The 26,946-nt window shown below is 39.4% G+C and overlaps 2 protein-coding genes across 3 annotated transcripts in view; both read left to right on the top strand.

Annotated features, from left to right (window-relative positions):
• Positions 1 to 3,025: 3,025 nt before the first annotated feature.
• Positions 3,026 to 26,946, top strand: part of LOC137039738 (zinc finger protein 721-like) — a 32,886-nt gene continuing 8,965 nt past the window's right edge. Inside the window, exons 1-4 of the mRNA XM_067415015.1 lie at positions 3,026 to 3,088; positions 3,980 to 4,147; positions 4,842 to 6,780; positions 9,046 to 9,098. Coding sequence (XP_067271116.1) covers positions 4,093 to 4,147; positions 4,842 to 6,780; positions 9,046 to 9,098 — 2,047 coding nt within the window. The 5' untranslated portion in view covers positions 3,026 to 3,088; positions 3,980 to 4,092. The remainder of the gene's footprint in view (positions 3,089 to 3,979; positions 4,148 to 4,841; positions 6,781 to 9,045; positions 9,099 to 26,946) is intronic.
• On the top strand, positions 12,355 to 22,054 carry LOC137040165 (WAP four-disulfide core domain protein 2-like). 2 transcript variants are annotated; one of them, XM_067415602.1, is made up of 7 exons: positions 12,358 to 12,531; positions 13,260 to 13,403; positions 13,505 to 13,648; positions 19,618 to 19,758; positions 19,857 to 19,997; positions 20,650 to 20,793; positions 21,853 to 22,054. In XM_067415602.1, exons 1-6 carry the CDS (start codon positions 12,516 to 12,518, stop codon positions 20,688 to 20,690), a joined length of 627 nt encoding a protein of 208 aa, XP_067271703.1. In that variant the 5' UTR covers positions 12,358 to 12,515; the 3' UTR covers positions 20,691 to 20,793; positions 21,853 to 22,054. The 2 variants fall into 2 exon arrangements, with proteins under 2 accessions (XP_067271701.1, XP_067271703.1); XM_067415600.1 differs by lacking the exon at positions 13,260 to 13,403 and having other exon boundaries at positions 12,355 to 12,531.

Raw genomic sequence — 26,946 nt, 5'->3', positions numbered from 1 at the left:
ATGCCCTATTTTAGGTTACAGGAGGTGATCTCACAGCCCCTGCTCAGGTATGTTTGATCATGGTATAAAAAACTTAGTAAATTTAACTGAATTAGTAGGCCTATGCAGGATTGAAGAGCTACTATTTTTAAATAACCATTTAAGAAGTTACATATGTATAATAACTGCTTAGCTGAAACATGGCAAGGTTTAAAATAAAGATTTTAAACCTTGCAATAGTGTTGTGTTGGGCAATATGGGCTTTTTTTATATAATAATTTTTAATAATATTTTAATAACTATTTGAATTGATTAAAAATCTGCATTTAATTTTAAAAATGTTATTCACATCCTGCCGAACATTGCCCTAAAAATAATGTTCATATTGAAGGCTACAGAAGCAAATATTGTCAATATAGCCATGTAGTCTGTGATAGCCTATTTATGTGCAAAAAGGGGTCAAATCACATTAGCCTACATTCTAACATTATTGTAATCTAAAAACAAAATAATGCTTCTCAAAGCAGCAGTTACATTTACTAAACTAATAATGAAAATGAATAAAAACAAAAGCACATTAATTGTTAGGCATTTGATTACCCTACTGCTACTCATAAAAATCCACTTACCTGAAGGTTTGAATTTCTACATATGGCATGTGTGTGTTCACAAGCAACAAATATTTTAGAAAAATTAATATTAGTATATTATATTTAATAGTATATTTAGAATTATTACTCTCCTATTATATGTGCTCCGTCTGATTGAAACGCATGCTTGCAGAAGGCTCACCCACCGCTGACATCAAAATTGAAATATTTGCTTGACTTTCTAATATTTAGATGGAGTCTGTAAAATGTAAGTTGTGCAGTGAGGAAATAATTGTATGTAACTTTAGTTTAAAAGAGTTAATAGAAGAATCCCGAAGAAGTGTATTTGGCACAGAAATACTCTGTCATTTCGTCCAAATCAGGTTTTTGTGTGTGTGTGTGTGTGTTTTTGGGTGGGGGGTGTCAAATCACTGACACTTAATGCACAATTCATTGGAACAAATCACCAGACCATTTTCAATTTCCATCTCTTAACAGCATATATTTCTTTATAGTCTTATATACTTTATAGTTATTTCATAAACCATGTTTCATGCAAAAACAACAAAAATCTAAAGACTAATGAACAAAACTGACCTAACTGACCCAGGTTGAAATTCCGGGAGTGGGACTTTCAGAATAGGGCAGAACTAACGTTTGACCTTGGGGACCTCCCCTCTTCTCCGGTATAATATGTCATGTTTTTGACAGAAGGTTTGGGGTTTTGAAGTTGGTATAATATATCATATAATATATCGCTTTGCAGTAGCTCAAACAGTAGAGCATGGCGCTAGCAATGCCAAGGTCATGGGTTCGATTCCCAAGGAAAGCAAGAACTGACAGAAATGTAAAAAATGTGTACCTTAAAAAAAAAATTTGCAATGCAAGTTGCTTTGGATTAAAGCGTCTGCCAAATGCATAAATGTAAATCATGTTTTTGTCACAAGGTTTTGATGCTGTTATCAGGACCCCCCTCAGCATTCCAGAGCTTATCCGGCTGTACTGTGAAAATTGTGAAGTGTCTCTCACACAAACATTCTGTTCTTTTAAAATAATATAAATGAAAATCTACCTCACAAAATTTGAATGTTTATAAAATAGCTTTGTAAAAAATCCACTAAACCAAACATTTCAGTTGAAATAAAATGAAAAATTACATTACATTTAAAAATTACATTTTTAAAATGAAAAAGTCACAAAAAATTGCAATCAGTTAAATATTTATAGAGTTGAATAAAAAACAATGCTTAAAAGCAACGCAATGTATGATATAGGTTCACAAAAATCATCATGTTTAGAGAGTCTGCATCTAACTTTTCACATCTTTAACATTTTTTTGAATTAAAGTTCCTAATTTCCTGAATGTCTCTCAAAGCATCGCCTCAGGGCTGTGTGTGTGTGTGTGTGTGTGTGACAGGTTCAGATGAAGAACCATACCGCTGTAGATCTCTCTTAATGTATTTTACGGATTATAATGTTTTTGGAATGTAGTTCATTCGCAGGAGTCGCCTGAGTGTGACAGTCTGACATGAAATACAGCACATGAGCCTCCTCCTTTATGAAATGGTGTTTCAGACCCACACAGAGACGAGAGGAGTTACCAGATGAACCTCTGAGCATCATGTCACTGCACATGTAAAGTTAGTCGGCTAATGCCTTTCCAGAGCCAATGTTGTTCATACTCATTTTATTTTAAAGCATGATCTTAAATGTTGAAATTAGATCTAAATAAAATTAAATACAGTTGTATCTTCCTAGAAAATACATTAGGAGAGATCTTGGTATGGTTATTTATCCGACTCTCTCTCGCTCTCTCGCTCTCTCGCTCTCTCTCGCTCTCTCTCTCTCTCTCTCTCTCTCTCTCTCTCTCTCTCACACACACACACAGCCCTGTGGCTGAGAGACATTCAGGAAATAGGATGTATGGATGGCTACATCAGGTTAGGAACTTTATTTTTTAAAGATGTGGAAAGTCAGATGCAGACTCTCTAAACATGTAATATAATTTTTGTGAACCCGTTTCATACATTGCGTTGCTTCGCAGTATGTTTTTTCTTCAACTCTATAAATATTTAACTGATTGCAATTTTTTGTGACTCCATTTTATTTTAACTGATATGTTTGGTTCAGTTGATTTTTTTTTTTTTTTTTTTGTAAGCTATTTTATAAAATTTTTATTTTTGTGAGGTAGATTTTCATTTATATTATTTTAAAAGAACAGAATGTTTGTGTGAGACACTTCACAATTTTCACAGAACAGCCGGATAAGCTCTGGAATGCTGAGGGGGGATTCAGCATCTTCAAAAGACAAAACCTTCTGACAAAAACATGATATATTATACCAACTTCACAACCTTCTGTCAAAAACTTAATTATTATTGCAGCATCTTCAAAAGACAAAATCTTCTGTCAAAAACATCATCTATTAAATGGGAGAGGAGGGATTTATTACCCTAGTTAAGGAACGTAACAAGCTGGACACTACTCCCCCGCCCTCACTCATTATCACCATACTACTGGTAAATAGTTTCCTACCTAGCCAAACTGTGTGGAAAACTGAACTGATCTTTTTTCAGAAGTTAGACTCCAGAGCTATGACTACGAATTCCCCCACGAGCTTAATGACCATATATCCAGCTTTATAAACCAGTAAACTTCCATCATGGTCAAAGGCAGATGCTGCTGAAACTGGTGGCCTTACCACACTTAGCAGTTCGCGGACATGTTTTTGGTAGGAAGTAGGATGTTGACATCAGACTTCAGCACAGCATCACTGTTCTGGAAAAACTAAATACATACAATATTAATCATAAGGTTTACCTAATGATATATATATATGTCACAAATAAAACGTTGACATATGACAATATTAATGGATATCAGTATTAAAAGATTAAATGCAGGCTTATAATAAAGAATAAAGACGGATCTCTTCTGATGATCCTGTGGCTTGCTTCAGGAGTGTCGCTATTAACAGCTGCTGGAATGCTTCTATGTCAATACAGTATTTCCTGTTTTCACCTCGTTCATTATGCTGATTTCTTCAATCGCCCGTAAACAAGCTCATTTAATTTGTGTCAACAAACAGAAACAAACTACACCATTACCACTTTTGAATTTACCAAGATAAATGTATTTCTGTCGACTATAAATCTTCTGTTTATTAATTTTATTTCAAACGGAAACCTTTTAATTATCTCCTTTATTTATATTGTTCCATTTCTTTGTCCATTTGTTCTTAAGATGGATAAAATAATACAAAAACATATATATTAGATCTACCCACAAACAAAACAGAAATACATAGATTGTGAATATGTAACTTTACCTATCCATCTATGAAAACGTAAACAAAACAATAAAATGTGTGCAATAATGAAGGTTCAGTAACTGGTTATTTTTTATTTTAGCAGATCTGCTGTTCCTACCACAGAATTTGAAGCTCCTCCCACAACAGTTGACCAATAAATACTGGATTATTCCCATCAGCCTCTAAGTGAAAACTGAGTTGAAGAGTGAGAACATGAGTGATCCAGAGCCCTGCAGAATGGAACATGAAGATACTGAAGAACAAAGAGGTAGTTTTTATTTTATTTTAGATCCCTCATTGATGATTAATTAATATTAAATTCATAAAATTTTGTAGTAGTTAGAAAAGTCACAAGAGCTGTGAAATAACAGTTAAAGTACCAAATTATATACAACACACTTTCTATGAACTGGGTACAAATTAGAAAATGAAATCTTTTTGCAACAAATTGTAAGGAGTTGTCTTTACAAAGGAGGCTGTATTTTACATCTGGTTTAGAACTGAATGTCATAAATTCGGGGAAACTTGATTCATAGATAATGTTAACTTTAATAGTTTTATATTTAACTTTAATTTGTCTTAAAATCTGGGATTGGATTGAGATGCAATTGGTCCAATGCTAATAACTGCATAAATAAAACATATATTTAAAAAAATCAACTAAATTAAATATCTAAGAGACTGTCATACACATGGGATTGGCACCTTTTTGCCTAAAAAGCCACGTTCGATCAATGTGCCCAACTTCATTGAAAGTCCCAGGGGTATATAAATTGATTTATATTATAAAAAAATCTAAATTTATTGTAAAATTGTATTGCAGTTCTCTATGTGCTGGTGTCATTAGTGTTCACTATATATTTTTCCTTTAACTTTTTAACGATATACAGAAAATTATCTCCCTCATGGAATTAGTGGTTTGGCCAAATGATTTATAAATACAAAACTTTTTTTAATTTCAGACTTAATGGAACAGAACGAGGAGAGTGGAGAACTGAGCAATGTCAAAAAAAAGAAAAACAAAGAAAAATCTTCGAGGAAGGACAAAAAATCTTGCCCTCAGTTTGGAAAGAAATTTAGACACAAAGAAAGTGTTAAACTTCACATGACACTTCATAGCAAAAAGAAGAAGTTCAAATGTGATCACTGTGGGAAGAGTTATATACAAAAAGTAAACCTTGAGAGTCACATAAGAATGCACACAGGGGAGAAGCCTTTTACATGTTCTCAATGTGGGAAGGGTTTCACACAAAAAGGAACCATGAAGAGACACATGATTATCCACAGTGAAGAAAAACCACACGCGTGTGATCAGTGTGGGAAGAGTTTCAAACAAAAAGAGTCTCTAAAGGGGCACATACGAGTCCACACTGGAGAGAAGCCACACACATGTGATCAGTGTGGGAAGAGATTTACATTGAAAGTAAATTTAAAGACACACATGGTAATCCACACTGGAGAAAAGCCACACACATGTGATCAATGTGGGAAGAGTTACACACAAAAACAAACCCTTAAGGAACACATGAGGATCCACACTGGAGAGAAACCGTACACGTGTGATCAGTGTGGGAAGAGTTTCACACAACAAAGACATCTTAAGATACACATGAAGATCCACACTGGAGAGAAGCCGCACACATGTGGTCAGTGTGGGAGGAGTTTTGCAAGAACAGAATATCTTAGGGTACACATGGTAATCCACACTGGAAAGAAGCCACACACATGTGATCAATGTGGGAAGAGTTACACACAAAAACAAACCCTTAAGGAACACATGAGGATCCACACTGGAGAGAAACCGTACACGTGTGATCAGTGCTGGAAGAGTTTCACACATGCAAACAGTCTTACAGTACACCTGCGTTCTCACTCTGGAGAAAAAACTTTTTTCTGCGACCAGTGCGGAAAAACCTATTCGTCAGCATCATCCCTAAAGGTCCACCTGAAAGTTCATTCAAAAGAGAAACCTCACACGTGTTCTTTGTGTGGAAAGTGTTTTAGCGAGCTGATGGGTTTAAAATTACACCAGCAAAGACACAGCGGTGTGAAGAATCATATGTGCTTTGATTGTGGGAAGACCTTTGTTATATATGCTGAACTGAAAATTCACCAGAGAATTCACACTGGAGAAAACCCTTACAAGTGTTCATACTGTGACAAGAGATTTCACAGACCAGGATCTCTGAAATTACATGAGAGGATCCACACTGGAGAGAAACCTTATAAATGTGATCAATGTGGGAAGAGTTTTACACAAATATCATCCCTCAATGTTCACTTGAAAATCCACACTGGAGAGAAACCACACACATGTGATCAGTGTGGGAATAGTTTCACACTTAAAGAATACCTCAAGGAACACATGAAAATCCACACCGGAGAGAAGCCGCACACATGTGATCAGTGTGGGAAGAGTTTTAGACAAAAAACAGCCCTTAAGGATCACACAAAAATCCACACCGGAGAGAAGCCGCACACATGTGATCAGTGTGGGAAGAGATTCAGACAAAAAACAGCCCTTAATGTTCATATGAAAATCCACACTGGAGAGAAGCAGCACACATGTGATCAGTGCTGGAAGAGTTTCACACATGCAAACACTCTTAAATTACATCTGCGTTCTCATTCTGGAGAAAGACCATTTAACTGTGATCAGTGCGGTAAAACATTTTTATCAGCATCAAACCGAAAGGCCCACCTGAGTGTTCATACACAAGAGAAGCCTCACTTGTGTTCTTTGTGTGGAAAGAGTTTTAGTCACTTGGATTCTTTAAAAACACACCAGAAAAGACACAATGGTGTGAAGAATCACATGTGCTTTGAATGTGGGAAGACCTTTGTTACAGGTGCTGGACTGAAACTGCACCAGATCACTCACAATGGAGAAAAACTTGAAAAGTGATCACACCATAACAAGATTCAATCAGCCGAGATATCTCCAATGTGGACCCTTGTGCGTTTTCAGAGAAGCCGCACACGTGATTAGTGTCGGGAAGAGTTTCACACAAAAAGGAAGCCTTAAGATCCACCCCCTTCCCTTTAATCAGAAGGGCCATTTGGAATTCTTAAAGACAATGAGATCTGATGGCCAAATGTGTGTCACACCTGTAGTATAGTGGGGGAAGTTTGGCCTGATTGGTCACTTTGAATGTCTCACATTAGGTGTTCAGTCACATGGTCAAGGAACAGCTGAAAGAAGATTGTAACTGTTGGTCTATCTCTTTTATCTTGGGGGGCCTTCTCTTTGGCTCTTCTCTATGCTCTCTTCTTTGACTTTTTCTCTCTCTCTGTCTTTCTATCCCTCAAGTAACATTCTATGCATGCTGGGTAGATATATTAATCTACTTTTAAATTGATACATTAATATACTTATTTCATACATATACTTTGTAACTATTTTAAGTGTAACCATACCCAGATTTTGTCATTAAATTCTTTAAGTTACAAATTATTTGCTAACTTGTTTTGATTTGGTATTGACTTTGAAGTGTTACCTATTGCAATGCAATATAGTGCTGAAGCATGTGTAAATGATAACTATGAAACTATGTGTAAATGATAGCATGTCTGTAGTTCTCATCTTTAATATTTTCTATTATTTTCTCAAAGAGAAACACACGGACTGCAAATATTTTACCAACTGCCAACTCGTCTGACATTCATAATTATTGACATCAACACTTAAGAAAATTATATTTTGTAAGCAGGGTAAATATGTTTTTGTGTGTTTCTCACTATAGAGTAAAAAGATTAGTTCACCCCAAAATAAAAAGTATCCCATAAAGCATCTCACCCTCAAGCAATAGGTGCATATGACTTTCTTCTTTCAATCAAACACAATTGAAAAAAAAAAAAAATCCTTTTGTAATGGGAGTGAATAGAGTGTTTTTGAAGCTCAAAAAAATCCATATATATATATATATATATATATATATATATATATATATATATATATATATATATATATATATATATATATATATATATATATATATATAAAAACTAAAATCACCAGTAATGGCCATACACTAAGTCTAGTTGCGGTGAAAGTGATTTCTGACCTGATGCTTATTCTACATATATATATATATATATATATATATATATATATATATATATATATATATATATATATATATATATATATATATATATATATATATATATATATATATATATATAACTGATTGCATTTGTCTGAAAGGACAAATCCATACGGTGGATTGAGGGTTAGTTGATTTTTGGGTGAACTACTTTAACACTGGCCGATCACATATCATCTATTTATTACCGTATTTATCAGAGCTGTTTAAACTGGAGATTTACATCAGAGTCCATTCAGCCTGCTTCTGTTTTTCAAATAAAGCCAAATAATCCACACATGAAATCATCAGATGCACAAGTATATTGAATTTAAAGACCTACTTGGGACAGATTTTTATCCAATTTTTTAAATAAAATGTCCCCAGAAAAATATTTTTTAAACCTGCAACACTAGCCCCAACTCAGGCCCATGAGCGAGCCAAATACCATTAACCCATTGTGATTTCCAGTAATTTACATTACATGCAAATAAAACACAAACCTTACATTTAACCTTAAACTTTTAACCAATGGCCACCTCTTCATCCTCAGCAACTTGTCTGCTTGGGACAGATCTTCGGAGAATCTCAGCTTGTGATTCCTATGGTATTCAGAGTTCTTGGCTTGCCATCAGATCAGGTCCCACATAGATTTTCTCACGAAGCGAATAATCACTCTTGGTCTGCTGACATGCTCATTCAGCTTTCCCAGTCAATGCACAACATCTATGTCATCCTTAAAAGAAACGCTTGAATCAGGAACAACTGAAATACAGACTCTGATGACTTTTTGCTTGTTTTCATCAGAATGTTCAGGAATTCTGTACAGAAGGGGTTTACTTCTTCAAACACAAAGTCAAATGATTTCTTAAGGGCCTCGATGCTCATATGTTGCTGGTAATCATTTTTCTAAAGGTTGTTTGCACTTTCCTTAATTCTGGATGTCAATAATGCCATTGTCTTGCAATGTGGCGTATCTATCGAAGTCATGTACGAACTTAGTTGAGACTTGGGCTATCAGACCGGCTGACATCTAAATGTTTTTGGTCTTACTGAAGGTCTACCTCGATTTGTGGAGCAGCTCTATTGCCAACAGGAACATCAAATTCCATCTCTTTCACAAGCCTCTTAGAGGTAGAGTTCTTATTTTTCCTTTGCGTTTCACCATGCTGTCCTTAGTTTCCATGTGCGGCAGTTAACGATTGGCAATTTAAGCAAAAATTAAGCTGATTTAAAAGTTTTTTTGCTGGAACAAAGCAGAGAGATGGCCTGGTGCATATTCAAGCAATATTTTGCGTCCAGGTTTAAATGTACTTAACCAACAATATAGGGATTGTAAAGTAAAATTGGTTAAGCTGTTAAAAAAAATGTGACCACTCCGGCTGCCATCTTGGGTCAACGGAAAAATCTGAAGTACGTATCGAGGCTTGTATCGCTTTAGACCAATGACATCATTAATGACGTTCAAAGCCTCGCTTCAGCCTGACAGGTTCTGGAAGCGATTCAAATCTTGCCCTCTTCTCACTTAAACCCAGCCAATTTAAAAAATAAATTTATAATAATATTGTCCCTCATACCGGTTATGACCAAATAATTGGTTTGCACACATTTGATAGCCCCATTTGTTTCAAGCAATACGTTTATTATACAGTTATGTTATACAATCATTATACACCACCAGAAAATAAACATTATATTCATATAAATAGATCACCGGTTAATTCTATGCCTTAAAAAACATAGCTGTAGGTAGCTGTAAAGTTACTAGTGCCACGAACTTGACACCTATTTGACGAATCATGCATTTACAAAGCACAATTTTCCCAAAGATTTTTTTCATAATAATATTGGACATTTCACAAATGCCAATCAACAGGCAGTGGGCGGTGCTTGGCGCTGATTGGATAATCCTTTCAGATTGATGACTTTTTTTTCTTCTTTTTTTGGTCTGGATCTGGCAAGTGGCAAGGGGCACAAGGGAATTGATCTAAAATTAATATGGTGGAAGGAATTGATCAAGATAAAAACACTGCCTTAAACACAGCCACAGTTCTCATAGTTTTCAGGTTTTTAGAAAATTCAAAAGAGTCAAAATACATTTTCAGTCACAAATCAGAAATGAGAAGCACCCTTGGTGTTCCGTGATGTCATCACACCACACAAAGATCGATCTGTCATGTCTGTCGTCTCTTCGGTTTCAAACTAATCAGTGCCAAGCACTGCCCACTGCCTGTTGATTGGCATTTGTGAAATGTCCTCTATTATTATGAAAAAAATCTTTGGGAAAATCGTGCTTTGGAAATGCATGATTCTAGCCTAGAAATCTAGACGCACCCTAGCGGCAGCAAATCTAATCTGCCAGCGAGTGTCGTCTAGCACCTCTCAATACCCTTCTGAGCTGTAAACAAACTCTTGCCGGGCCAATCACATCGTGTATAGAGTTGGTGGGCGGGGCCATGATGACGACGGCCGAGTTGTGTTTTGCGTGCTTCTAGTAAACACAGAAACTGGCGAACGGCAGCGGTCTTTCGAATCAGCTTTGACCGGGACTCTGAAAGACTTGGAGTTAAGCTTTTCTCTGAGAAAAGAACAAAGAACGGCACTGAAGTCATTCTTAAAAAGGGAAGATGTGTTCGGAGTTTAGCCGACCGGATACGGTGAATGTTTAATCTATCAACAAGCTCTGATTCACCTTCGTTGCTCTGGTTGGTGTAGCGCTATCCTATCGCGTGCAGAGGGAGTTTGAAAGACAACCGTTTATTCCGCCCCTCGGATTGAGCCCTGGTGAGTTTCCAGACCAAACATCTTGATGTGGGTCTGGCTCGTCAGGCTAGAATGATTCGTCAAATAGGTGTCAAGTTTGTAAATGCAGCATATTATTATGAAAAACGGCTTTTTGAAAAAGCACAATAAATAATGAAAAAATAGATTTTTAAACACGACAATAGTGTGTTTGAAAGAGGTAATTGTGAAATATATTAAACAATTTCATGTAATTTTACAAAATAAATAGACACATTTATTTATTTAATTATCTAATTCATATTTAATAAATAAATTATTTAATTAATTATTATTTTTTTTCCTGAATAAACTGGTACATTTAATTGTTGTTTTATTGAAATCATTATTTATTGAATTATTTCATTTTGAGTAATTTGGTCCTCCATAGGTTTTTTGGTAATCATATTATGATCACGGTTTGTTGTGATCAACGCCAGGGCCCACATGCGTGATCAGGCGAGTAGCCTACTACTCTTTTAGCGCTTTTAGGTGAAGTACTTATTGAAATAAAGTACCTACTCAATGAGTACGCGGTTTCGAACGAAGCCTATAGTTTACAGAGTTCATTGAACTATCCCAATTCAGCTGTAGGCTATAATAATTGCCTGAACGCAGCTTCCCTAATCAAACACACCTGAACAGGTAAGCGGTCTTCAAGAGTCTAGCTACTGCTGGAAAGATACAGGAAAGTGAATAGGGTTTAATTTGCACAAGACTTAATCGTTTAACCCGTTTCGCGTTTAAAATCCCCATATCCTCTAATTTTCCTGCAGTCATTGTGAGATTGCTGGTTGAGAGGATGGCAGCTCGACTGTTCTGCTTGTTGGTCGTTGTTTTATTGTGTCCCTCTGTATGCTGCACAGTAAGAGTCCCTGGGGAACCATCCACAGGTAAACTATTTTAACCTCATTATACAGCGCTAAGAAAATGTAAATAAGCTAAATACAAATTTTGTCTTTACGCACTCTTAGGACATTATATTGAATAACCTTGCATTTCTGTTTTGTGTTCCTCATGCTTGCGCACAACTGATGCCGAAGGATTAGAAACAGGTGAGGTCTTTTAATTTCGTTACACATTTAATTTCGTCCCTATACAAAACATGACTTTTGGGTAGGCCTACATTAAATGTACAGTAGGCTGCAGATGCATGTCTGTAGTTCTAAGTAAAGGTGTGTATTTTATTTTTCTCTCGTAGCCTACAAGAGTATTTTTATTTTATTATTAATAAGTGTTAGACATCTACATCATATGTTAGACTTCTTCCTAAATGGCTTCATCATTTCCTCAATTCTAAAAAGTGAAGCGCTGTGAATATTTTCTGGATGCACCATACACCCCGCATTCATTTTCATCAAGAGGTTTATATATTTTTGTTCAAGAATATGTATTGACAATGCAAGAGTCCAGCACCCTGTAAAGTCTGCTCCAGCACATCCCAAGGACTTTCAGTGAATTTAAGGTCTGGACTCGGGAGCCGATGTGTAAAATTATCCTTCATGCTCCCTCTCAACCATTCTTTCACAGTTTGAGCCTGATGAATCTTGACATTGTCATTCTGGGGCACTTTTTGTTTGTTGAATAGTGAATAAGGCCGTCAGTGACTTGTGGTTTTTCTGTTGTTCGTGTATATCAGTAAAGCCAGGAGTGTGTCCTAGAGACCACATTACAGTAGGAGTGTTAAGCAAGTGTGTCGAGTTGTGTTCCCATGACAGTGACTGTCCGAAAGCTGAGAAGTGCTGCAGCAATGGATGTGGACATGCGTGTATGCCTCCATATACAGGTATTTATACTTTATTACATCAGTTTATATCGCCACCCAACTTCTCTTGCTTCAAAAAGTATTAGGCAGGGTTTAATATCCTGCCTACAAAGTTAATTGTAATGGGCAAAAACATGAGCAGCAGTTATGGCTTATTTTTTCCCGGCAGCCCATTATCCAGAATAGCCTGCATGTTTGCTCCTCAGATGTTCATGCATTAAGCATGTGCTGCTGTGGTATGCCAATGAAGCTCTTCGGTGTACAAACAACCTTTTTTTTTTTTTTTTTTTTTTTTTTTTAATGTTTTTTTATTTTTAATCGGCTAATCTGAAGTAATCCCATACTTGAGGCCCCTTCAGCCTTTGAAATCCTTTGCTTTCAAATCACACTCGACTCCGCTTCACTTACTGCTGTGGAACTTTGCCATAACGCTAGCTCATACTAGTGGTGTGGAGGACACTTATTTTAGTCACACTAAAATTACTTTCAGTCGCTTATCTCGACAGGCCTAAATTTAAGAATTTAAACATTTTTATTCAGCTACAGTATGACGACATGGGGATTTCCTGGAATGATTTGCACTTGCGTACTTCTGCATGAGTGCTCTCAGATTGAGCAGCATTAACTACTTGTCACAGAGCTGTGCTTCACTAACAAGCTGCATGTAAAAAAAAAAAAAAATCCCAGCCTTTACCAAAGCGCGTGCCGCGAGTTATTCGGCATTCATTCCTATGCTAAATTCATAACAGAGAAACCAAAGCCAGGAGTGTGTCCAAGTGAAACCAATGGAACAGGGGTGTGTGTGGAGGCGTGTGTGAATGACAGTGACTGTCCAAAAGCGGAGAAATGCTGCAGCAATGGATGTGGGCATTCGTGTACAACTCCATATACAGGTATTTATATTAGTGTGTGGGTCATCCTTTTTTTTCTTTTTTTATATATGCAATGAGTCATTTATTATTCATTGCCATGCTATTATACAAATTCATAACAGAGAAACCAAAGCCAGGAGTCTGTCCAAGAAACAAATCTTTAGTAGGAGTGTGTGCAGAGTTGTGTTCCTATGACAGCGACTGTCCGAACGATGAGAAATGCTGCAGCAATGGATGTGGACATGCGTGTACAGCTCCATATGAAGGTATGTTATACTGACGCATGGAGTCGGTTGTTCCCTTTCGAGAGAGGTTCCTCGTATTACGTATGGAAAACTCCTTTTCTCGAGAATATGAAGCAAAACTTTAATAAAGGTATCCATGTAAAGCGCAGTGCCGCTGAACGGCCATAGCTCAGCGCGAGGAGCGCTCTGATTGGCCGGGCCACGGCAACTGCATGAACCTATGGTGAGGCGGCTGAGAGGAACGAGCCAATGGGGGGCGTTCCAGAAGCCCGCCGAAAAAAGGTGCTTATATTTGCATACAGGAGGCTATATAAAGCCCTGATTTCGCCATAGGTGTCAGATTTTATCTCCTTCAGCGATACCTTCGCTGACCTCCGGAAGAAGCAACCGCCGTCGAAAAGGCACCAGCGGAACCTGCAGCTGAGGACGACGGACTCCCTCTCCGCCTTCTCTGCCGTTCCAGCTACGCCATCCGGCGATCGTATCCTTTTATACTCTCTTCTCCTAAAAGAGCGCGGGGCGTTGTTTCAAATGCCTCGCATTTCCTGCGGCTCTTGCAGAGCTCCTCTCCTTGGCGGCGACCGTCACGTCATCTGCGTGGCATGCCTTGGACGGGACCACGCGCAGCTCGCACTCTCTCAGGGCGGCTGCCCCGAGTGCGATGAGATGGCGCTGCAGACCCTTCGGGCTCGCCTCGCCACCTTCGACCAGGTCCCTCCTCCTGCCGCTGGGCCGCGCCGCAAGAAACGCCGCGACCAGAGGCTGCCGGAACGGTCTGGCGACTGCACGCCGGATGACTCCCCGCGTGCCTCGCCATCGCCGGTCACCTTCACCCAGGAGGAACAGCGTCCCTCTCATGCAGCGGCCTGTTCGGTTTCCTTCGGTGGCCCGTCGCCAGAGGATGATGAGGACAGCCTCTCCACAGCCGCTTCTGGTAGCGAGTGGTCAGCTTCTGTCTCGGAGCCCCCCGCTTCGACGCAGACCGCCACGAGCGCCAAATCTAACGTCGACGCGGAACTCATCCGCGTGCTCTCCAGGGCCGTGGAAGACCTCGGGCTCGAGTGGTCCCAGCCCGATGAGCCAACGCGCAGCAGACTGGACGAGTGGTTCCTGGAAAGCCGCCGCCTCTCTTCTCCTCAGAAGCCCGCGCCTTTCTTCCCTGAGGTACACGACGAGCTTACGAAGTCGTGGAAGTCGCCCTACTCTGCTCGCGCCAGATCCGCTTTTTCCCCAGCGCTCTCCGTTGTCGACGGCGCTAAGGAAAAAGGCTATGAGTCTCTTCCACCCCTCGAGGAGGCTGTCGCCGCGCACCTCTGCCCGCCCTCCTCCTCCAGAGGATGGCAGTCCAGGGCTCAGCACCCGTCCAAGCCCTGCCGCACCACTTCTGCTCTCGCTGGCCGGGCATATGCCTCCGCTGGCCAGGCTTCCGCGGCCCTTCACACCATGGCTGTCCTTCAGGTGTTCCAGGCCAGACTTCTCCGCTCCTTGGATGAGTCTGTCCCCGACTCCGATGTTTTGAAGGACCTCCGCAGTGCGACGGACTTGGCCCTTCGCGCCACTAAAGCCACTGCACAAGCCATCGGGAAAAATATGGCTAACCTGACGGTCTTAGAGAGGCACCTTTGGCTGAATTTGACCGAGATGAAGGACGCGGACAAAGCCTCCTTTTTGGACGCCCCCATCTCCACTACCGGTCTCTTCGGCCCGTCAGTCGTGGGTTTCGCGGAGCGCTTCACTGAAGCGCAGAAGGCTTCGCAGGCTATGAGGCATTTCCTGCCTAAGCGCTCCAGCTCGTCTTCAGGCCAGGGACGCTCTCGAGGTAGACCCCCGCCTTCTCAACCCGCTAAGCCGGCAGAGCCACCTTCCCGGCCTCGCTCCTCTTCTGGACCGCGCCAACGTTCCCGCTCCGCGAACCGCAGCAGTCGGCCTGAACGCCGGGGACCTCGACCCAGGATTGTGTTGAACCCCGAGCCTCCGAAGCCGTCCTAGCCGCAGGGATAAAAAGGAGATGGTCAGGTCTCGCCTCGGCCGGACCCCCATCTCTCCCTCCCGGTCTCCCAGTTCCCTGCACCCAGGTGACTGCCGACCTCAGTTTAGCAGCCAACGAGCCCGTTGTCAAACGCACTCGCCTGCACACAAACGCCGTTATCACGGCGACCCAAATAAATCTCAAAAAGAGCTTTTTCTCTGTAGTAAATGTGCCCACACATCAGTCTGCACTCCTACACTCATTCACCCCTCCCACCCATGCTATAAATGTCCCGGCGCCCACTCCACAGTGCACGCCGCCACACATAAGCACTACCCCCTCTATGTCTCAAGCACAAAATGGCAGCGCTACCGAGTTCCCTCTAGTAGGCGATCCTTATCCGCGCCGGCTCCAGCCGCTATCGTGTCGGGCTCAGGCCTGGCAAGCCATGCCCGGGGTATCAAATTGGGTTATGAACATAGTAAAAAGGGGCTACTCGCTACAGTTCGTTCGCAGGCCCCCGCGCTTTCGCGCCGTGGTCGAGACCTCGGTGAGAAGCAGCGTCAGTCACGTGCTTCGCACCGAGATTTTGAAACTGGTAAAGAAGGGAGCGGTGGAGCCCGTTCCCCCTTCCAAAAGCGAGTCGGGCTTCTACAGCCGATACTTTCTCGTTCCGAAGAAGGACGGAGAGCTCAGGCCCATCCTAGATCTAAGGCATTTGAACAAAGCTCTAATGACTCGCTCGTTCAAAATGCTAACGGTGAAACAGATCCTCGCGCACATTCGCCCTGGGGACTGGTTTTTCACGATAGATCTGAAAGATGCGTACTTTCATGTGCAGGTAGCCCCCCACCACAGGCCATTCTTGAGATTCGCCTTCGAGGGGCAGGCTTATCAGTACACGGTCCTGCCATTCGGCTTATCCCTGGCGCCCCGCACGTTTACGAAATGTATGGACGCGGCATTAGCCCCGCTCAGGCTGAAAGGGATGCGGGTGCTCAACTACCTCGACGACTGGCTAGTGATAGCCCAGTCTCGAGCAGAACTACTAACACACAGATCCTGGCTCCTCAACCATTTAGACTGTTTGGGTCTCAGGATCAATATCGCCAAGAGCTCGATGTCACCCACTCAAAAGATATCTTTTCTGGGCTTTGTTCTAGACTCGAGACTCATGAACGCGCGGCTGACGTCACAGCGCGCGCTATCCGTCCAGAACATGGCGACTTCATTCAAAGCCGGAACTCGCGTTCCCCTGAAACACTTTCAGAGAATGCTCGGCCTTATGGCCTCGGCATCGTCAGTGCTCAGGCTGGGACTGCTACACATGCGTCCCCTCCAGCGTTGGCTACGCGCCCATGTCCCTCCTTATGCATGGAAATGGGGCCGTTTTCCCGTCAAAGTGAGCCACAGCGTTGTCAAAACTTTGGCTCCTTGGACGAGGACAGAGTGGTATCGGAGGGGCGTGCTTATGGGCACAGTCACGAAGTTGAAAGTGGTCTCGACAGATGCCTCCACTCGGGGGTGGGGAGCCCTACACGAGGGCAAGCCGGTCTCTGGCCTGTGGGCAGAAACAGAAAAGCGGCTGCACATAAACTGTCTAGAGATGAAAGCGGTCGCCTTATCGCTGAGAGCTTTCCTTCCACATATAAAGAACCACCACGTCTTGGTTCGTTCAGACAACATGTCGGTGGTAGCGTACATAAACCGCCAGGGTGGCCTGAGATCATATTCCCTTCACCGCATGGCGAAGCATCTCCTTTTATGGGCAGAGCACAACCTGAGCTCCCTGAGGGCGGCTCACGTGCCAGGTATTCTGAATGTGGGTCCGGATATGTTATCCAGGAGAACCATTCCCCCAGGGGAATGGTCTCTTCACCCGCAAACGGTTCTCTTAATTTGGAACACCTTCGGCAGAGCGAAAGTGGATCTCTTCGCCTCAGAAGACAACACTCACTGCCCAATATTTTTCTCCAAACGCAGGGATGCCCTGGCCCATGTCTGGCCCAGTCTCCCGCTGTATGCTTTCCCCCCGATCGCGATGCTACCACAAACCATCAAGAAAATCAGGGAGACAGCATCCGCGGTGCTTTTAATAGCCCCGCTCTGGAGGAACCGAACGTGGTTCTCCGATCTGATCCAGCTGTCAGACACAGCCCCATGGCCCATTCCGCTGAGGAAAGACCTCCTCACGCAGGCGAAGGGGGGGATCTGGCATCCCAGTCCCGAACTATGGGCCCTCCACGTATGGCCCATCAACTGGTATCGGAAAACCTCTCTGACAGAGTTATGAACACTATAGCGGAAGCTAGAGCCCCCTCGACGAGGCGGCTCTATACTCTGAAGTGGTCAGTGTTTTCTAACTGGTGTGCCGTCCGAAATATCGACGCACGCTCATGCGAAATAACAGAAGTGCTCGCTTTTCTCCAAGAGCTACTGGACGCGGGTCGTTCCCCCTCCACGCTCAAAGTTTATGTCGCCGCCATAGCAGCTAACCACGCTCAGGTCGCGGGACATTCACTAGGGAAAAGTGAGCTCATTGTACGTTTTCTTAAAGGGGCCAGGAGATTGAACCCCCCTCGCCCCCCTTCGGTCCCTATTTGGGACCTCGCGGTGGTTCTAGACGCTATGAAGGGTCCCCCCTTCGAGCCTCTCCAGACCGCGACCATAAAGCTTTTATCATTCAAAACTGCGTTTCTGCTGGCTCTGGCCTCGGTTAAACGTGTGAGTGACTTACACGCACTCTCAGTGAGTCCGTCCTGTCTCGAGTTCGGGCCCAACAACTCCAAAGTTGTTCTTAAACCGAGACATGGTTTTATACCCAAAGTGCTTTCTACCCCTTTTAGAGCACAGGTTATTACTCTGCTTCCTTTACCCGTATCTCAGGGTGAACAGGACGCGAATCTGCTCTGCCCGGTCAGAGCTCTGAGACTGTATCTGGAGCGCTCCTCCCCCTTCAGGCAGTCGGACCAGCTGTTTGTCTGCTTCGGCGGCCGCACTAAAGGTTGTGCTGTCACGAAGCAAAGACTCTCACACTGGATAGTGGACGCTATCTCGCTGGCATATGAGTCTAAAAACCTGACTTGCCCTATAGGCGTTAAAGCCCACTCCACTAGAGGCATGGCCTCATCTTGGGCTTGGTCGTGTGGCATTTCTTTGGAAGATATCTGTGCGGCGGCAGGCTGGGCCTCTCCGTCCACTTTTATCAGATTCTATAAATTGGAGGTTCCAGCTCTACAAGCAGGGCTTCTCTCCATTTAGGCTCTATCTTGACCCTGGTAAGCAGATTGCCTTTAGTTTTGGCCTGTACACATCAGTCCTTAAGCACTTTCATTTATCATAAGATCCGACTATGTCCGATCAGCCGTTCAAATGAACCGACTCTTCCGGTTCTTCATCCCCCCTTATAGCCGCCTCTTCGGTGTCTCGGGGGTTATTTACATGTGCTTGGGTATACTGGGTCAGTCAGCACACACGGCGCTTTACATTGTGTTCCCATACGTAATACGAGGAACCTCTCTCGAAAGGGAACGTACTCGGTTACTTTCGTAACCTCGGTTCCCTGAGAGAGAGGAACGAGTATTACGTTCCGTGCCGTGTTTATGCTTCTCAGGTATCGCTTCAGTCGATCTAAAAACCTGACACCTATGGCGAAATCAGGGCTTTATATAGCCTCCTGTATGCAAATATAAGCACCTTTTTTCGGCGGGCTTCTGGAACGCCCCCCATTGGCTCGTTCCTCTCAGCCGCCTCACCATAGGTTCATGCAGTTGCCGTGGCCCGGCCAATCAGAGCGCTCCTCGCGCTGAGCTATGGCCGTTCAGCGGCACTGCGCTTTACATGGATACCTTTATTAAAGTTTTGCTTCATATTCTCGAGAAAAGGAGTTTTCCATACGTAATACTCGTTCCTCTCTCTCAGGGAACCGAGGTTACGAAAGTAACCGAGTACGTTTTCTTCTCTATTACATAGAATAAGACCATAAACATTCAGTGATCTGGTCTCTGTGTTTGTATAACAGCAAAGCCAGGAGTGTGTCCAAACAACAGAGTCTTTAAACGTGGAGTGTGCGCGGAGTTGTGTGAAGATGACAGCGACTGTCCGAATACTGAGAAATGCTGCAGCAATGGATGTGGACATCAGTGTAGAGCTCCATATGAAGGCATGTTATACTGACGCATGGAGTCGGGTGTTTTCTTCTCTATTACAGAGAATAAGACCATAAACATTCAGTGATCTGGTCTCTTGTTTGAGTAACAGCAAAGCCAGGAGTGTGTCCAAACAACAGAGTCTTTAAACGTGGAGTGTGCGCGGAGTTGTGTAATGATGACAGTGACTGTCCAAATACTGAGAAATGCTGCAGCAATGGATGTGGACATCAGTGTAGAGCTCCATATACAGGTATTTATTGTGTGCGTGTGTCGAACTTGGAGTGTGTGCTGAGATGTGTACCTATGACAGCGACTGTCTGGATGATGAGAAATGCTGCAGCAATGGATGTGACATGCATGTACAGGTCCATATAAAGTTTTCTTTTTTTTTTCTTTTTTAAAAAATGAGTAAAATATCCTATGTTGGCAAAAAGTCGGCAAGTGCACAGGATAATTGAGCTACAGGCCAAACCAGTGAAACGTATAATCTTAAGTTTGTCACACAAATTGGTTAAACTTTTATCTAGCGCTCCAAATGGCAATTAAATGCCTTTAAAATCTTTTTTTCTTTAAGTACCTTTCCTTTGTCCATGAGAAATCGCTTGCGCTGACTGACAGATCCAACACCTCAGACACAATCCCGATGTACAAACATGTCATGTTCTAAATGAACTCTGGTGTTAGTTCAAAAATGAAAAGTAGCCCATGATTTTTCTAATTTGTTTGCTATTACCAGGGATTTAAGGTATGGAAAGGTTGTGACATTTTGAAGGGTTTTTAATGGAGACTGCATATGACTAACACTCTCGAAAGTGCTCGTTGTCCTCACTTTGCCAGCACAGTCACATGTATGTTTTAAATGCTAAGTCATTCAGAAATGCTGTTTTTCAAACACGTAACAGATGAACCAAAGCCAGGAGTGTGTCCATACAACAACCTTTGAGTAGGAGTGTGTGTAGAGAAGTGTTCCTATGACAGCGACTGTCCAAAAGATGAGAAATGCTGCAGCAATGGATGTGGACATACATGCACAGCGCCGTATAAAGGTATGTTCTACTTATGCATGGATTGGGTTTTCTTTCCTTTTCTTTCTCCATTACAAAGAATGAGACTTTCAGCATTCATCTGGTCTCTGTGTTTGTGTAACAGTAAAGCAAGGATTGTGTCCAAACAAATTCCTTGACCGTGGGGTGTGTGTGGAGTTGTGTGTTGATGACAGTGAATGTCCGAAGGCTGAGAAATGCTGCGGCAATGGATGTGGACATCAGTGTAGAGCTCCAATTAAAGTATTTGTTATATTGACACACCTTTTCTTTCTCAAATTACCTGAATTTTGCCCATAGCATCATTTCAAGGAGTGTTATTTTCTCACTCAAACCACAGCCGCTTCTGCTACTGATTGCTTTCAGAGGGAAAAGCTGCCCATAACTGCTGGCATGTTAGCTCTAGGATCAGTTTTCTTCTTAATGATTGCATAATTAGTTAATTTGTTTCGGTCTTTGCGCTCCTCAAATTACGTTTCCAGTATGTTTTCCCTTCGGTGAATAATGTAGCCGATCACCAGGTTTTCTTTTCTAAAACGCAAAGGCCAATCACGGCGTTAAAGTTCGAATCCACTCGCCGCTCGAGTTGTCCAGTGCTGAGTCCTGCACATGCACCAATCCGTGCAAATGAGATTCATTGTGTCGTCAGCTTCACTGAATGGGACTGTGAGATTGTTCATTAAATTAGTGCCTGCTTTTATTGATTTATAAAGAGTGTGCTGTCTAGGTAATATAAAATAATAGGCCTATGAGTTCAGAATTCGAATACAATTTGTTTTCCATTCTTGACAAGTGGCCACATACGCTTTAATACATAGACCCATATCTGCATATACATGTGGGGTTCACTCTTGAAACTGATGACTGACAGTGAATATATAAACGGGCTCATGTCAGGAAACACAAAACATTTCCGGCACAAGTTCCGGCAGGGAAATGGCATCGCAGCATGCTCTCTAGTACTTGGAGTACAATTCGCTCTATAAGCAATGTTTAGTTCTCTGTATCGAAGATTGAATGCTGCTATAAACTGACCAAAGCTGTGTGTCTGTATCCCTGCAGTGAAGCCTCGTGGTGACTGCCTCAACCCGACTTTGTGCCTAGAACGGTTGCAATAATGGCCAGTGTCCTGAGAGACAGAAGTGTTGCTCTGGAAAATGAATGCAGTTAAGTGCTGATTTAACCATCAGAAAGAGTCCTCTGGAGTTTTTTTTGCATGCCATACTTGAGGCCTGTCTTTCACCAAATAAATTGCATGATTTAATCTTCTGTGTGGGTTTCTTTTTTTTAAAATGTACAATACATTGTCCGGCCAAAAAAGTCAATGTTTGGCTTTTAATTGGCAAATGCTTAAGAGTCAATTAGATTTTAGTTTTAGTAAATCTAAACTACCAAATACACGATTACAACAGTGTATACTATTACATAAAAGTGAATTTATTCAATTATCACAAATCAAAATGAACAAAAATACACAATTACAACAGTGTTTACTATTACATAAAAGTGAATTTATTAAATTATCACATAAAAATAAAAATGGACAAAAATTAAAAAAATACGACAGTGTATACTATTACATAAAAGTGCATTTATTTAATTATCACAAAAATCAAAATGAACAAAAATACACAATTACGACAGTGTATATACTATTACATAAAAGTGAATTTATTCAATTATCACAAAAATCAAAATTAACAAAAATACACAATTACAACAGTGTATATTATGACATAAAAGTGGAAATTATTCAGTTATCCCACAAATTCAAAATTGACAAAAATGCTAAATTACGACAGTGTATACCATGACATAAAAGTGGAAATTATTCAATTATCACACAAATTCAAAATGGACAAAAATACTGAGTTACGACAGTGTATACCATGACATAGAAGTGGAATTTATTCAATTATCACACAAATTCAAAATGGACAAAAATACTGAATTACGACAGTGTATGCTATGACAAAAAGTGGAAATTATTCAATTATCACACAAATTCAAAATGGACAAAAATACTGAATTACGACAGTGTATACCATGACAAAAAAGTGGAAATTATTCAATTATCACACAAATTCAAAATGGACAAAAATACTGAATTACGACAGTGTATACCATGACAAAAAAGTGGAAATTATTCAATTATCACACAAATTCAAAATTGACAAAAATACTGAATTACGACAGTGTATACCATGCCAAAAAAGTGGAAATTATTCAATTATCACACAAATTCAAAATAGACAAAAATGCTGAATTATGACAGTGTATACTATGACAAAAAAGTTGAAATTATTCAAATATCACACGAATTCAAAATGGACAAAAATACTGAATTACGACAGTGTTATACCATGACAAAAAAGTGGAAATTATTCAATTATCACACAAATTCAAAATTGACAAAAATACTTATTTACGACAGTGTATACCATGCCAAAAAGTGGAAATTATTCAATTATCACACAAATTCAAAATTGAAAAAAATGCTGAATTACGACAGTGTATACCATGACAAAAAAGTGGAAATTATTCAATTATCACACAAATTCAAAATTGACAAAAATACTAAATTACGACAGTGTATACCATGACAAAAAAGTGGAAATTATTCAATTATCACACGAATTCAAAATTGACAAAAATACTGAATTACGACAGTGTATACCATGACAAAAAAGTGGAAATTATTCAATTATCACACAAATTCAAAATGGACAAAAATACTAAATTACGACAGTGTATACCATGACAAAAAAGTGGAAATTATTCAATTATCACACAAATTCAAAATTGACAAAAATACTTATTTACGACAGTGTATACCATGCCAAAAAGTGGAAATTATTCAATTATCACACAAATTCAAAATTGACAAAAATACTGAATTACGACAGTGTATACCATGACAAAAAGTTGAAATTATTCAATTATCACACAAATTCAAAATGGACAGAAATACTGAATTACGACAGTGTATACCATGACATAGAAGTGGAATTTATTCAATTATCACACAAATTCAAAATGGACAAAAATACTGAATTACGACAGTGTATACCATGACAAAAAAGTGGAAATTATTCAATTATCACACAAATTCAAAATTGAAAAAAATGCTGAATTACGACAGTGTATACCATGACAAAAAAGTGGAAATTATTCAATTATCACACAAATTCAAAATTGACAAAAATACTGAATTACGACAGTGTATACTATGACAAAAAAGTGGAAATTATTCAATTATCACACATATTCAAAATTGACAAAAATACTTAATTACGACAGTGTATACTATGCCAAAAAGTGGAAATTATTCAATTATCACACAAATTCAAAATTGACAAAAAACTGAATTAAGACAGTGTATACCATGACAAAAAAGTGGAAATTATTCAATTATCACACAAATTCAAAATTGAAAAAAATGCTGAATTACGACAGTGTATACCATGACAAAAAAGTGGAAATTATTCAATTATCACACAAATTCAAAATTGACAAAAATACTAAATTACGACAGTGTATACCATGACAAAAAAGTGGAAATTATTCAATTATCACACGAATTCAAAATTGACAAAAATACTGAATTACGACAGTGTATACCATGACAAAAAAGTGGAAATTATTCAATTATCACACAAATTCAAAATGGACAAAAATACTAAATTACGACAGTGTATACCATGACAAAAAAGTGGAAATTATTCAATTATCACACAAATTCAAAATGGACAAAAATACTGAATTACGACAGTGTATACCATGACATAGAAGTGGAATTTATTCAATTATCACACAAATTCAAAATTGACAAAAATGCTGAATTACGACAGTGTATACTATGACAAAAAGTGGAAATTATTCAATTATCACACAAATTCAAAATGGACAAAAATACTGAATTACGACATTGTATACCATGACAAAAAAGTGGAAATTATTCAATTATCACACAAATTCAAAATTGACAAAAATGCTTAATTACGACAGTGTATACCATGACAGAAAAGTGGAAATTATTCAATTATCACACAAATTCAAAATGGACAAAAATACTGAATTACGACAGTGTATACCATGCCAAAAAAGTGGAAATTATTCAATTATCACACAAATTCAAAATTGACAAAAATACTGAATTATGACAGTGTATACCATGACCAAAAAGTGGAAATTATTCAATTATCACACAAATTCAAAATTGACAAAAAACTGAATTAAGACAGTGTATACCATGACAAAAAAGTGGAAATTATTCAATTATCACACAAATTCAAAATTGACAAAAATGCTGAATTACGACGGTGTATACCATGACAAAAAGTGGAAATTATTCAATTATCACACAAATTCAAAATGGACAGAAATACTGAATTACGACAGTGTATACCATGACATAGAAGTGGAATTTATTCAATTATCACACAAATTCAAAATTGACCAAAATGCTGAATTACGACAGTGTATACCATGCCAAAAAAGTGGAAATTATTCAATTATCACACAAATTCAAAATGGACAAAAATACTGAATTACGACAGTGTATACCATGACATAGAAGTGGAATTTATTCAATTATCACACAAATTCAAAATTGACAAAAATGCTGAATTACGACAGTGTATACTATGACAAAAAGTGGAAATTATTCAATTATCACACAAATTCAAAATTGACAAAAATGCTGAATTACGACGGTGTATACCATGACAAAAAGTTGAAATTATTCAATTATCACACAAATTCAAAATGGACAGAAATACTGAATTACGACAGTGTATACCATGACATAGAAGTGGAATTTATTCAATTATCACACAAATTCAAAATTGACCAAAATGCTGAATTACGACAGTGTATACCATGCCAAAAAAGTGGAAATTATTCAATTATCACACAAATTCAAAATGGACAAAAATACTGAATTACGACAGTGTATACCATGACATAGAAGTGGAATTTATTCAATTATCACACAAATTCAAAATTGACAAAAATGCTGAATTACGACAGTGTATACTATGACAAAAAAGTTGAAATTTTTCAATTATCACACGAATTCAAAATGGACAAAAATACTGAATTACGACAGTGTATACCATGCCAAAAAAGTGGAAATTATTCAATTATCACACAAATTCAAAATTGACAAAAATACTGAATTACGACAGTGTATACCATGCCAAAAAAGTGGAAATTATTCAATTATCACACAAATTCAAAATTGACAAAAATACTGAATTACGACAGTGTATACTATGCCAAAAAGTGGAAATTATTCAATTATCACACAAATTCAAAATGGACAAAAATACTGAATTACGACAGTGTATACCATGACATAGAAGTGGAATTTATTCAATTATCACACAAATTCAAAATTGACAAAAATGCTGAATTACGACAGTGTATACCATGACAAAAAAGTGGAAATTATTCAATTATCACACAAATAACAAAATTGAAAAAAATGCTGAATTATGACAGTGTATACCATGACAAAAAAGTGGAAATTATTCAATTATCACACAAATTCAAAATGGACAAAAATGCTGAATTACGACAGTGTATACTATGACAAAAAAGTTGAAATTTTTCAATTATCACACGAATTCAAAATGGACAAAAATACTGAATTACGACAGTGTATACCATGACAATAAAGTGGAAATTATTCAATTATAACACAAATTCAAAATTGACAAAAATACTTATTTACGACAGTGTATACCATGCCAAAAAGTGGAAATTATTCAATTATCACACAAATTCAAAATTGACAAAAATACTTAATTACGACAGTGTATACTATGCCAAAAGTGGAAATTATTCAATTATCACACAAATTCAAAATGGACAAAAATACTGAATTACGACAGTGTATACCATGCCAAAAAAGTGGAAATTATTCAATTATCACACAAATTCAAAATGGACAAAAATACTGAATTACGACAGTGTATACCATGACAAAAAAGTGTAAATTATTCAATTATCACACAAATTCAAAATTGACAAAAATACTGAATTACGACAGTGTATACCATGACAAAAAAGTGGAAATTATTCAATTATCACACGAATTCAAAATGGACAAAAATACTGAATTACGACAGTGTATACCATGACATAGAAGTG

Source organism: Pseudorasbora parva, chromosome 14, assembly GCF_024679245.1.
Source record: "Pseudorasbora parva isolate DD20220531a chromosome 14, ASM2467924v1, whole genome shotgun sequence".
Classification (NCBI taxonomy): domain Eukaryota; kingdom Metazoa; phylum Chordata; class Actinopteri; order Cypriniformes; family Gobionidae; genus Pseudorasbora; species Pseudorasbora parva.
The sequence above is the reverse complement of the archived record's forward strand: the minus strand, read 5'-3'. Positions and strand labels throughout refer to the sequence as shown.

Excerpts from the sequence above, each read along its gene's own strand:
- LOC137040165 (XM_067415602.1), top strand. Across the intron at positions 13,404-13,504 it reads GTGTACAACTCCATATACAG|AGAAACCAAAGCCAGGAGTC; the intron begins GTATTTATATTA and ends AATTCATAACAG. Across the intron at positions 19,998-20,649 it reads GTGTAGAGCTCCATATACAG|ATGAACCAAAGCCAGGAGTG; the intron begins GTATTTATTGTG and ends AACACGTAACAG.